Genomic DNA, 14,094 nt, shown 5'->3' with positions numbered 1-14,094 from the left:
AACTGCCAAGTGGATGGCAGCATGTCGGAGGCAGGGTTATGGCCATGCAGGGTTTGAAGGAGGTACAGGTGTAGAATGGCAGAGAATGGCACGTCTGTGCAGTCCTTGTGTCCAGGAATATGTTCTGGGACATAGTATGCAGAATTAGGAAACTTGCACTACTAAGAGGCAAATGAAAGCTTTTCTCTAAAAGCAGCCCTGGAAATGCTGGACAGTGTGTTCGTGCTGAGGATGCACTCTGCACTGCTAGCTCCTGGGGAGAAAACTTGTGCTTGGAGTACCAACTGTGTGCTGGTGTGTTTTGGCTTCAAACTCCTTGTGTGACCTTGTGCAAATCAATATAATCTAAAATATAGCTGTAGACAGCATCCATATCTTTGTGCTTGCTTCTAGTTCCAAAAATGAGCGTTTAATGTCTGCTAATTTCAGTGCACTGTGAACTTCAACCAGAAAAGGTGGTTAGGAGGATAAATGTGGGTCTGGACTTCTACTGGGGCTTCCAAATGCACCTTGAATAACAAGCTGTATTGACACCAGCGAAGATCCTGGAGGTCTTTGCAGAACCTCTGTTTCTTTAGATCTCCAGTACCATCAAAACACCTCCCACTCAGTGCCCTGCATCCTCCCTCTTGTAAAACAAGGTCATTACACAAAGACTATGGGGGTTGAATACACCTGCTAGTAGCACTGTGTTGTGGGGTTATTTTAAATGAAAAGATTTGGGTCCAGGAGGACAGCAACCCTAATCCACACACATCTTACAGCTATGTAATGTGTCATGCACAAAGGCCATGGATGGGGGATGGTTTTAGCTTCTGGAGGAGACGTATTGCCAATGATGGGCATTTTCCTTGAAAGAAAACCTGTAGACCCATTTGTGGTGGGGATGAGGGCTGGGACAGGTGAAGCTGAGCTTGCATGCACGGTAACGTGGTCGTTGCCCCAGTACCTGCGCTCGGTGGACACATGCTCTCTTGCAAATTGTGACTTGCACAAGGCAGCTCTTCTAGAGATCAGAAGCCGGAGCATGAACTGGGGGAGCCTGACTGGAGGATGCCCCATGGGGGAGTCTGGGACCCTACCACATCCTCGTTACCGCTGACCTTGGCACGAGTGCTGCCTGCTGATGGATCGGCTACGGAGCTGGACAAGACCCTGGGGAACCACTGTATTATCTATTATCGTCCCATCAGTGCCTCCCCTGACCCCTCCCAGCTCCGAATGCCACAGGCATCAGGGAAGGAATAAATCTCTGTCTGATACTGAGAGAGAGAAGGGAGCGAGAGCAGGAAAAAGGAGAGATGAAAAATGTCCTTTTTATGACTCTCACAACAAAGCTGGCCACATGATTCGTAGCAAACATTTCTCTGGGAAAAGGGAGGGAGAGAATGGGGGGGAATCAGCAAAAAAGCAGAGCTGCTTCTCCCCCCTGGAAAATGCCCATGGGGAATTAATAGAGGGGTATAGGTGACCTTTGAAGGTAAATATCCCAGGAAAGGAAAGGGGCCTCAAAGCTTCAGAAAGCTCACTCCAGCGTCTGACACTGCCTTGTGAAATGCTCCATGCAGCACACGTCCACCATGAGCGGAAAGCAGATGCATAAGTGATCTGCCGTGCTAGAGGGACCAGCAGGGCCAGGGCATGATTAATAAGGCACTAATAGCAACCACAGCATTTGTGTTCATTTCTATTTGGGATGATCCAGGAGAGGTCGTACTTGTGAGCCTGGGGAGAACTCCTGACCTTGGTGTCTTTAGGAGACAGAAGCCTTTAGCAGTGCAGCCCAGGGCCTGAGAAGGGGCTGGAGATATGTTGCCAGGGCTTGAGAACCCCCCCGCACATTACTCATGGACAGCTGCAAGACCACAAACGTGTTCCTGTGACAGTTGCTGAGTTGTTTGGGCCTTATAACCCCCCATGCTGCTGTTCCCAGGCAGGCAGCCCAGCCCTGAGGCTGCATCCTGGCACTAGCTGCAATTCCAGCTGTGCAGAAGAGCTGCAACAGGGCTGTGGGTGCAGACTGGCTAGGTTTGCGTTGGTGTTCTGGAGATCGTCCCAGAATATCACCATCATCAGGCAAGGTGGCTGCAGCCAGTTCCAGTGTGATGGGAAGGCACCTTTGCTCTCTGGCCTTCTCAGCTGTACGGTCTGTGGGCTAGGGAATGACATGCAGGCTCTGTTCTTGGTGAAAAACTTCACTGCACCTGAGGTGTTTATCAAAGTGGACATTTCTAAAGGCAAGCAAGTGCTTGGAGTCATGGAAAAAGACTGTATGCCTTTGTTCTTTCCTTCTGTCCCCAGACAAGCATGTATCTTAGTTGTGAGTGCCTTCCCAAGTAGGAGCACTAAGAATGCAGTCGTACAGGGCTTAGAGTCTGAAAGCAGAAGCAACTTAAATCCATTGACAACTAAGTCATTTTTAACAGGGCAGGTCTTGCTGAACCTGGTCAGCTGTGACTAGGGACAGGCTTGGGCTGGCGAGCGCTCACCAAAGCTGGTGTCTTTAACTTGCCAGTCAAGGAAAAGTGTGTTAAATTCCCACTTTTACTGAAATGGCTGTAACAACTCCTTGGTAATCCCAGTAATTTGATTTTGTCTATAACGTGCTTTTAAAGTAAAGGGATAAATACAATCAGTCTGCATAAAAGGTAGCTATTAAGGAGCAGGCAAGTTGTACAATAATAACTTTAAATTAAAAGCCCTTTCCCACTACTTCTGCTGTTGTGGGGTCTGCAGATTTTCCTTAAAACTTTTGAAACGTGCCTAGACTTCTTACAGGCAGCCATTTAACCTCCGTTTATGAAGAAATAAAGCAAAATTGATGTTGATTTTGGTCTACATTGGGGGATACTTTTGCAACATAAAAGCCCTTTTGCCTGCAATTTGCAGAGCAGCCCTGTCACATCGGTGAGGGCTGATACTGATAAAGATAAAGCTTTATAGCTGGGGCATTTGCAGCTAACAGCAAGCTAATGCTACATTTTCATTTTGATGCAATTAATGTTAATGTCTGCTACGAAAATTGTCATTAAATACCATTTTAAAATCCATTCAATTTGCATATGCAAAGCCCATTTACTATCATGTAAAATACACGGTGCCGTTCATCATGTCTTTTCTCTAGAATTTGTAGCTGTTATTTTTCTGGTAGTGATTATTATCTAGCTCTTAAAATGAAACCTAATGTCTGGTCCAGACCTGCACAGAGCAAGAAAACCCTCCGTGCTCCAGCAGCAGCAGGGCTGCTTTGGAGCCTCTTTCAGAGGCTTTGAGCGCTTGTTTGTGCTGGACTCACACTGGTTCTTCTGGACCACTGTGCTCTTCAGCCTTACTCGTGCTCCTGTGGAGGACAGGCAGTGAAAGGACCTAGAAGTCAGTCTAAGGTGCTGATGTTCTCCCCTGCAGACTCCCTGTTGCACAATTCCCCATCAGAAAGCAGCATAGCAGGCAGTTAGGAGCTGGTACATGAGGGGGATGTTAAATGGGTTACTTCTAAATGTGGTACCTGATTGAACCTCAGGCAGGACTCACGTATGCTGGATGCTTTGTAAAAATCTTTTGGAAGACACTGCGATGCAAAAGACCTAGCTCAGTGTGAAGACTTACGCATCCTGCTGCATTGCAAGGGATGAATGGGTAGGCTTATGCCCTTCTAAAGGGGTTGCTGGGGGAGCAGCAGGGACCAGCTCCCCTCCAGCCCTTGGGAAGAAGCCCAAGAAAGGAGAAGAGAGCAGTGAAAAGCTTCTTTGCCTCCATCCTGCTGGACTACCAGTTTCTGCCCAATGCAGGGCGATGAACTAACAAGTGGGAGAGAGTGGGATGAAGAACTCGAACTGATCCTTAACTGCACCGGAGTATTTCAACCAGTGGAAACAGGTAGAAATGCTGTTGCTCTGATTTTTCTGACCCTGGGAAGCCATTATTCTGGCTTACAACTCTTCACGTTCCTTTAAGTTAAAGGATTGGCATTGAACATATTTTTAAGAGGTTCCAAGCCCTTGGTGCCACAGGTGAAATGGGGATGTATTTTGGCATGTAGATTAGATTTAGGTAGCTGATTATCTGACACACAGATGATATTTTGGGGACTGTGCTAGCTGAGATGTGGGGGAGATGTAGACGTGAGGGTAGGAAGGGATAATCTCATTCTGAGAAGGGCCCCAAGCCTTCCCCCTTACCGTGCTGTGATGCCATAAGTAAAGTCTGCAGGTACTTTAGGAGGACATCTATTGAAGCGGCTATATTCATCATCTTTGCACCGAATGTCCTTGGCCTTGTAGTACAAATTAAATTCACGGGCTGTGGTATAACCGGCCTTCAAAGCACCACGGTTCATGGTGATGAAGTCTCGGGGCATCTTCTGAACTGAACCAGTTCTGGGCTTTACTGTGTTCCAGTGGCTTATTGCTGGAGATGGAAAGAAACATGAGAGTCAAAGAGAAAAAGATCAGGCATCTTGGGTAACTCCTATTTGGGAAGGCAGGCTGATATTTGTGCAGCATGCACAAGGGCCTTGTGTGGCTTGCATGCATTTTGCCACGGCTTCACTGTGGAGTGAACTTCATATCCTATCCCACTGCATTTCCTACGGGGACATCTCCCATCTGAATCACGTGTCTTCTCACCCTCCATCTTGGCTTGCTCGGCAAGTCTGATTGCACAGGGGAATTGTCCCTGAGAGCACAAAGTAGGAGCTCTAACAAAGTTATGAAAGTGGCCACGTGTATCACCCTTTGCAAGTGCCATACCAGTGTCTGCTTGGGCTCTGTGTGATCCTATAAAAGTTTCCAATGTGACAGAGAAACTTTACTAGTCACCAAGCAATTTGGGTAATATTAATGAAAGCGGGTGAATGTTGGGATTTCTTTACCTCCAGCTTGACAAGAAGTGTTGAATAGCACAGGGAAGGAGAGGAGAGTGCTTATTAGCATTAGGACTTCCTTGCAGGTCTATATTTGAGTGGCGTTGTCATACCTTCAGGGACTCCTCCATCTGTCCTTTGCACGTAGAGCCCGTATGAAAAATCAAAACCTGGCAGGGTGTAGCAGTTTCTCTGGGGCTTCCCCAGTTCTGCCTGCAGAAGAATGAAGTTAAAACAGAAGCATAAAAACCTCTCCTGATAAGCTAAAGCCCCTGAAAATAAAAACTTGTAACAGAACGTGGCCACAGGTACCAGGAGTAGCTCTGGCTCCACTTGGCATGGGTTTGAATCCCACTGTCTGTGCACAAGTGAGAGTGACAGGGCAAAAGAACTCACAGCCATGAGGCTTCACCAGAGCTGAAGCCTAAGGGATGCTGAACTTCACACATTTTTACCTGAGTTATAAAGTGACCTAGCCTTGCTGGAAATAGGGATACTGACTCAATACATATGGACTTGAAGTCTCCTTGTTTGGTTAGTTTCTCCTTTGGCTAGGACACCCAGCCGTGGTGTCTGCTGAGGAGACTGCAGCTAGTCTTAAATTTCCTTTGAGCTATTTCATTTCCAAGTTGTGCCTCCTCCTAGAAAACTGGTGTAAACTTCCCGAAGCACAATCACATTGCCGTTCCTGCCTGGGAATAATCAAGACGCAAGGCTTTTGCAGGGGGAGGATAAGGGGGATGAAGAAAGGGGAGCAGAGCCTGGGGTTTATAGCACAGAAAAGAAGAGAACTTGAGCTCAATAACCTCATTTCTGTTTAGTTTTAAAATGAACCCTTCCCCAGTCCATGTGTGTCCCAGCCTGGTGGTGTCTGTAGGATTAACTGACCTCCCCTCACCCCTTTGTCTCTACCCTCCCATCTCCATGGTGAAGTCACTGCAGGATGTGTGTGTCTTGAAACCTTATTGCTGCTTGAAAGGGAGGCGGTGGAGGAGGGAAGGGGTGAGAGACTGGCAGCCTAGGTCTGTGCCTTCCTGCTAGGAGAAGCTGGAGCAGGGTCAGGCAACAAGTCCCCCAGAGCACTGAGGCATGGTTTGGGTGCTTTGGGACAGGTTATTTTGCATGGGAAGGGTGTTGGAGGAGCTGGGGGGTTGTAGGTGTTGGCAGAATGAAAGTGCTGAAATCCTACTCTAGTGCTTCTCTACAGGTGAATCATTGAACATTAGCATTGAGATGACTGTTATTACACTCCAGAGTGAACACTCTCTGGATCAGGAGAGGCTGAATTGAATGCAGCCCTTTTTGCAGGGACTGAGTGAAAAGAATAAGACTGAAAATGAACTACCTCCAACTTGCCACTATGGCAGGTTGAGGCTGTACAGTGGTTGATAAGGGATGCAGCTTACCAGAGCTACTTGTATAGGAACATCATCCAAACCCAAATTTACATTCTACTCCCAGCCAGCACTGTGCAAACCCTGGCCAGGGCCTCGGAACAGCCATGGCTCTCCTGTATGCTGGCAGCCTGGTGGCCCCTTTGCAATGTGCTGTTAAAGGGTACTCACCAAGTGTGCCTGATGCTGCTGAGCAGCTTCAGCTGTTCTGCATCACCCTCAGCTGAGGAAAAACTCTCGCTGAGCCAGTTTTGCCTGGAGAGCGAGGGTTAATAACCCCCGCCCAAAACAGGCACTTTTCCAGAGGGCTCTGTGTTGAAGTCTCTAGTATTTGCTCATAATTGCTCAAACTTTTTTGCCTGGAGCCATTTTTTTGTGCATTCAGTTTGGAGTTTTTCAGCTCCCGTCTCTATACTGCAGCTACACAAAAACTTAAAAGCACAGAGTGGCTGTGGCACTGGGATCCTCACCAGCATGTCCAGGGCTGAGATCGTGCCTGCTGGCTTGAGTGACTTGTCTGTGTTGTGACAACAGGTCTGCTCCTTTGCAGATCCTGACAAACTGGCTGTCAGGTTTGCCAGTTTGTGATCATTGGGATCATTGGGCCTGCAAGCCCGTACAGTGATGTTTTCAGGTAAAACCACAGTCTTGCTTCTCAGGTCAGGGAGGGAGGTACTTCATCTTGGTCCCCTTAAATCTATGCACTTGTGATGCTATAAAGCAGGTGAGGTATTCCCACGACTCTCAGGAGCAAAAGTTCACCAGAAAATGAATTTTCTAGACTTGCTAAGATACTTTGATGGGCTCAAAAACCCCATCAGGCTCCTTGCCCTGTGCAAAGCTACAGATCCTTTGTTGCAAACAGACCTTTTTGAAAGCAATCTACTCAGCTACCTGATACAACCTGTGCATAACATGGCTGCATTCTCCCGGCTGCCTCCTGTGAACTTCTAGCAGAGGAAGGGACTGTCCCTTGCAGACGTGTCCAGCACCGAGCACGATGGGAGTGAGTGGGCTTTTAGTGCTACCGCAACTGAAATATCACATGGCAGTGCTAAACCATATGTGCATGCTGTGTGTGAGTTAGGGAACTCAGGCAAAGCGTATAAACCGGTGCCAGGGATGATAAAGTAGCTTTCATTGCTGATCTATTTCTCCTGTATTTAGAGGCATTTGTACGCTAGCTATTTTTAGATTAGTTGTCACTGATATACAAGGGAAATGGTGTAACGTTCCTCAGATGCATGAGAAAAGGCTTTTTCCAGGGATTATGTTCTGATACCGGATCAGCTAAGTGAGGTCAGAAATCTGCTGTGATGACGAAGGTGTGGCAGGTGGGAGAAAATTGCTGAGAAACTGCAGGAAAAAGAGGTTTGTAACCTGTGGCAAAGCTGCTTCCAAACCTTTGAATGCAGAACCCTATAGAATGGAAGAAATTACAAGATTTAAAGATTCTCTTTTGTAGAGCACCTGAAGTTAACACAGTTGGGTGTTTACTCCATTGCAAAATGAGTGCACGCTGTTTCCTTTTATGATCAGGTGGCATTTTACAGTCACTTTGCACTGAATAAATAAAACTGAAGGTGCTGGATAATTAATTTAAAAAAAAAAAAGTCTGGTCCAATATGTTGAACACAGAGAGAACCTGTGCCTGAAGAAAATCAATGGACTCGGAGGACTCTGGTTGCTTGCCAACATCTTTTACCCACAAAAGCAAAGAAGGGGAAGGAGGTAGCAGGAATGAATCTTGCTCAGTGTAATCCAAGATTACAGCCTTTCTCATTCATAAATTAGAAAAACGCTGTTGCAACCTCATGGGCTGGTTTCAGTTGTTTGTCCTGGGGCATTGTAGGTGTGCTGTGTCGTAAAGCGGTGGGGAGAGCAAGCCAAAGCTGATGCAGAAGCCCACTGTTTTCTTCCCTAGCTTCAGCACCGTTTTCTGTGTTCAGGTTTAGCCTGTCACAAAGCTGCTTGGCTGGAATACAGATCTGTCTGACAGCTGTGCCCATCAGCAGACAACTTCATTAAACCTCATTAAGATGTCATTTCTCTGCCTTATTTCCCACCTCTTGGCTCTAATTAAAACCGTCTCTCTCTGCATCCCAGGCGGTCCTAATTTTCTCTGGGTACCTTCTGCAAGTTTTCTCCCTTTACGACCTCAGTGAGGAAAATCCAGCATCTTAATACTGTTTATCCAGCCCTTTCGGAAAAGACAGCTCTAGACTTTTTCCTGAAGCATTCCCAGAGCATCCTGCAGAGATCATCACCTCCTCCCAGGGCTGCAAGAGACGTGTGCTGAGGCTTTGTTTGCACTCTCAAACTGTCTTTAAGGACTCTGCTAATGCACCCTTTCCCCTTGGACATGATAATTTTCATGGTTGAACCTGGTGTGTCTGAAATGGGTTTGGAGGGTGCCGTGCTCAGACTGGCTGCAGTGCAGCGGTGGGGGTGTTTGGTTAGTGGGGATACCCTGCTCAGCTGAAGAGTGAGTGGTGTTGAGCGTATCGAGCTCCCTGGCCTGTGCTAGGTAGTTTTTGATTTGTGCAGCCCCAGGTTTGAGGCCTGGATTTGTATCTGAGTGTCTAATGGGGTTGGAAAATTTTTGCTGTGAAAGAGGAAGGCTCAGAAATGGGTCTGTTTGTAAGAGGTGGGCACGTTGCAAAGGTGTAGGGAAATACAAAACCTTTAAGGATTCCAGGGTTTGTTGAAAGACTTATTTGTGTTTCATCCCCTGGTATTTATGGCCCATTGACGCACATTGCATCAATTTTCTAAAGATGACTGAGACTGTGAGAGGGGTAGGAGACGTGTCTGCGCAGAGAGGTACAGCGAGAGATGGAGGCATGGGTTTTTAATCCCTGCATCTGAGGCAGCCCTTCACTGGGAGGATACGCTGGGCAAATCCATGAATCTTCTCTGCTTTGACTCAGCCGGGGCTCCCCTGTCCCCTCCTCGACGGCTCTGCCCTGCGGACGCCTGCAAACCCTGCGCCGGTGCATTTTCAGCCTGCCAGGCCCTGCTTCCTTCCCTACCTTCTGTTCCCCTTTTCATTACACCCCCTTGTACAGTAAAGCCTCCCGTCACGCTGCCATTACTATTATTATTGCAGATTTACTGCACTTGCAGAGTGAAGTGATTGCGGTGACAAGGCCCAGCATTTTTCCTTCCTTCCCCCCGCGACAGCTTGAAATCAAGCCCTTCATTTGCATTTACATGATCTTGCTGTGCAGCTTATGAGATCGGGAGATTTATTTGCTACTTAGCTTGATGTTTGATTACACTCTAAGAAGGCAGTGAGCTACAAAGTGCAGGGATACATCAGAACTGAGCTACTGAAAGCCCCTGGGGGACAGTAACTCAACATCAGGTTTAGGTAGATGAGAAAGGGAATGTTCAGTGTTTTGAGAAAGGCAAATTTGATGAGGTTTTTCTTTAAAGGTGGAGGGAAAAACTTACTTTCCCTCTCTGACAAAAAATGGTTGGGAAAACAAGAATGTTGTTATAAAAACACACCTGAAAATCTGGATTTGTTAGTGCAGAAGAAATCCTAGCAGGGGCTGGTGGCTGCTGGGCTGCCTGCCGCTAACTGCTTGTAACTTCCACTCCCAAGAAGATTATTAATAATAAGTTGGCAGTTATCTTCGAAGCTTTTCATAAACATTAAAGGTCAAAGTTGAAGTTTTGCTTGATGAAGGACCACGAAATCTGTCCCTGTTTTATTAAGCTTCAAAACATGCCACTGAGCATTAATCCTGCTGTAATATTGGGGAAACTGAGGCAGAATCAGTGTGCCCATGCAGGATAGCAAAGGGAATGGAGTTTGGATTGGGGAGAGAAGTGGACTATTCCCAGTACTCTACCGTGTTCAGAGTGGGAGACAAAATTATTATAGTGTCCCACAGTGGTGCGAGAGTCTTCCAGAGAAAAGGGTGATGGTTGGGCAAACTGCTGCCCTCAGAGTCAGGAACAGTAAAGCTTGAGGATCTTACTGTGAGTTTAACTCCTTTCATTACAAATACTCCAGATAGGGTAGAGACATTGCTAACCCAGAGTATGTCTAGACATGCAGTCTGCACTAACCTCTGCTCCTGACTGACCTGCACTGGGACCTGTAGCCTTATTAGGTACAAACCTTTGATTGTCAGGTCTAAACTTGAAAGATTTTCCCCTCTAGAAGCTACGTTTTGCATTACACTGGCAGCAGAGGACTGCAAGGATGGATGGGACACAGGCATCCCGCTCACTGGGTCAGGTAGAGCAGTTAGAGAAGGCAGACAGCACTTCCAGCCCAGGGTTCTTCCTACCCAACCCCAGACACCGGCGTGCCCCTTCCCATCTTCTCTGCTCACAGTGCGGCTGTAACGCCGACAACCGAGGGCCACACACGTGGGTCCCCGACACAGAAACCCATATCTAAGGCAAGGCACCCGCTATCTGGTACAGTAGCTTTGTGTGCGAACTGTTTGTACTTAGCTTTTAGTCTTGAAAATTGCCATGAGATACGCTATTACAATTAATCATTAAAGACTTAAGAAAGAGTATAGCCCATTACATAAAAGACTCCAGCGATGATCTTTATCCAACTTGTAAAATGGGCAGACTTGATGCAACTGAATAATTTTCCTCTCATCTGCACAAAATCATGAATGCAAGTCATACTTTGAGCCTGAAGTGAACACTGCGAGACCAGCCTATAATTACCAAAACAGAAAAAAAGAACAGCGTTTTCTAATGAATGACAAGCCACTAGGTGGAAATCTAATTTGGTCTAATTAAGCAGCCTTTGTGAGGATTTGTCTTTAGATGAAAAGAGGGAGCCAAAGAGATCTAAATGCAAATGAACTCTATCATTTTGGTTTTAAAGGGCCAGACATATATGAAAGTATTTGCGTACACAATACTTTCATTTGTCTTCATAGGTGTATTCACCTTCTAGTTTTCTGTTGAAAAAAATCCTCTTTGCCCCAAAATTCTGGGACTCTGAATACTATTAGCTCTTTATTGAGTTAGAAGATAACATGCTGTTAGAAGGACAATTTTAGCAGTAGGGTATCACAACTGTTAAAATTGCCTTTCTCTGTAACAGGGCTGCTTCTTTCTGCTGTTTGAAAATGGTTTTGGAAAAAAAAAGGATGCTTTTTGCTAGGGAGTCAGATCCCAAGCCTGCCGCTGTCGGTGTGTGACACCATATAACTCTCAAGTCTTCGGGGGCACGTGCTGGACCCTGAGCTCCTCCTCGGTGCCTCTGTGTCAGTGTGAATTACTTCAGCATTGATAAATAACCAACGCCTTGCCCAGTTGTGCTATTTCTGCTGATTCTGCCAACAGTCTCAACGCTGGGAGCAGGCAGCCCAAGTACAGCCCCAAAGGCTGAGACTCACTGAGGTGTTTGAGTATAATTGAGATGGAAATATTGAAAACTCTCTTCTCCTGCTCTATTAAATTTGGTCCTGACTTTAAGATAAATTTGTGTCTGTGTAAGGTTTTGTGCCAGCACTGAAGGTCAAAGAAGCATATGTGTTTCTGTAGTCGGTGTCACAGCTTGTGAAGTTCACATCAGCCTCCACTTGCTTGTAAGCCCTGAAGAAGCAGCATGGTCTGTAGTCATAAGACAAAGCCGCTGGCAGGAAGGATGGGTTATTTGGGCTTAGTGAAGATGGGAGCAGTTTACAGCTACTGCTAGACTGAGGTCTTACCTGTACCTGATCTTTCTTGAGCTACAACCACCATTCGCCTCTAAGAGGCGGAATGAGCCTGGGAGAGGTTTGAGGACATGTAGGGATGATGGCAGAGAGGTTTGGTATAGCATGGAGTGGCCCTGGAGCAGCTGAATGGAGAGACATCTCTGAGTCCTTGCTCTCCCTATAGGCAACATCAGGGGAAAAATGAGGTGCGTATGTACAGATCAGGGTGGGAAAATCAGTGGAATAATTCTATCTTCAACGTGGCAGCAGTTCTGGGAGCTTTGGGGAGAATGTGGGCAGAATAGTGCGTAGCACCTTGGCAAAAAAAAGCTGTTTTACTATCTTTGCATTTGACTCCCCAGAGAGATGTGGGGCCTCCAGAGAGTAGCTGGAAAGGGTGTAGCAGGGTTGTCATTTCCCAGAGAACTACAGTCTTGGGGATCCCTGCTGTGTTGCAAACCCTGAAGTCAAAATTCTGCCAGGGAATGCTTTTGCCAGTGTCTGTTGGCTTCAGTGGGAGCACTGAGTTTTAGCTGAGAGCAGGATGTGGGTTATTTGAAGATGAGAGAGAACATTCTCTAAATGTTGAGGAGATGGGACAATCTTTTTTTTTAAAAAAAAAAGTTTCCATCCCCTTCCAACAGTTATGACCTTTTCTCTGTGTTTCATCCTTAGTAATATCTGTTCTATAAACCTCCCCATCTGCTACTTCAAGAAAAATCCCCTTATGTTCTCAAGGCCAGATGTTGTCCCAGATTATGTCCAGCACAACTCAGTTCAGTGAAGCTGCTGTTTACACTGTGTAACTTGCTGCTGGCTCCTTCAACTCCATACAGGTAGTTTTAATTTCCTCCTCCTGAATTTCTTTGGGTGCTGTAGAACATATTAGGCTAAATGCTGCCAGTGTAGCATCCATATAAGCCGCAATGACATTAAAGGAGTTGAATGCAAGTGAGAATTGAACTGTGGGCCTTTCTGAGCAGGCTGAATATGGCCACATTCCCTGATAGCAAAATAATTCCCCAGGGGCACAGACCTCTGATTCTTAGGGCCAAATTCAATCGCTGGCTGCAAATGAGATACTGGCTGCCTTGAGAGCCACCTGTCATTTCACAGCAGAATTTGCCTGAAGTCAATACACTTGTGGTACCTCCTAGAACAAAATATTCAAATATTTCAGACTAACAGACAACTTGTTAAGTTCGGGCAAACCTCTGGTTCAGGAATCTCTCAGCTTTCACTCAAGAGAAACTCTAATCTCTGATCACAGATGCAGGAACTTACCACCTTCAGTCACCTCATGCACAGAATAATCTCCATTTTCATTAGAGAATAGATAAAGTTTTTGCTGTTAAAAAAGGATGCTGTTTCTTTAATGTAATAAAAACTCAGCAGGACAGAACGTCTTTACTAGACTATCCCCCACTATTCCCACAAGAAATCAAATATAATCCTATTTAAGAAGCTTTAAATAATTTTGAGCTTTCATATTGACTTATTAAAATGCAGCTTAAAAAACGCCTTCCTTGCAATCCCTTTACAAGGGTCAGGGATATAAAATTTGAAGAAATATGATTAGTAGATCAGTTGGAAAGATATATGTGGCAGCTTCCTATTTTATTATTTAAAATGCCCTTTTAGAAGAAAAGGTGATTCTGTAAAAAGTGGCACCATCTCCCTGAAGGAACCTAGTCCCAGGGTTTCCAGTCCTTTCTCCTGCATTCAGCACCCAACACATCTACCAGGTTTTTCTTAGACCTGAAGAGCTCTTGCAGCTGGGACAGAAGAGTTGGTTTCTGTGTCCTCATACTCCAGCAAAATAGAGGCTCATCAGGCTCTAAGCACAGAATAAGGCAGTAGCACTTGTGGCAATTTGTTGCTCAGTGCAGAACACAAACTGATGGTAATAGGGATGCAAATATGCCACAGAGGACGGAGTCATTGCAGAGCTGTGAGCATGGGTACAGCTTGGCCCACAGAGCCTTCCTTTTACTGCCTGGGAACTTTGAGGGATGAAGAGCTCCTGTAACCTTTCAGATATTGGTTGCAGTGGGATGAGTGCCTTTTTCACTTTGTAAACACTATATGTTGGAACAGAAAATTATAGGATGAAACGGGGTTCCTGCTGTGCTGACTTGAACTCTCTGCAGGGTGA

General features: G+C 46.1%; 1 protein-coding gene across 1 annotated transcript in view; it reads right to left on the bottom strand.

Moving 5' to 3' along the window:
* CFAP77 (cilia and flagella associated protein 77) overlaps positions 1–14,094 on the bottom strand; it is a 61,537-nt gene that overhangs the window by 19,948 nt on the left and 27,495 nt on the right. Inside the window, exons 2-3 of the mRNA XM_075055014.1 lie at positions 4,975–5,074; positions 4,179–4,407 (exon numbers count right to left, since the gene is read on the bottom strand). Coding sequence (XP_074911115.1) covers positions 4,179–4,407; positions 4,975–5,074 — 329 coding nt within the window. The remainder of the gene's footprint in view (positions 1–4,178; positions 4,408–4,974; positions 5,075–14,094) is intronic.

Source organism: Buteo buteo, chromosome 23 (assembly GCF_964188355.1).
Source record: "Buteo buteo chromosome 23, bButBut1.hap1.1, whole genome shotgun sequence".
Classification (NCBI taxonomy): domain Eukaryota; kingdom Metazoa; phylum Chordata; class Aves; order Accipitriformes; family Accipitridae; genus Buteo; species Buteo buteo.
This window is presented reverse-complemented; position numbering and strand designations above follow the sequence as displayed.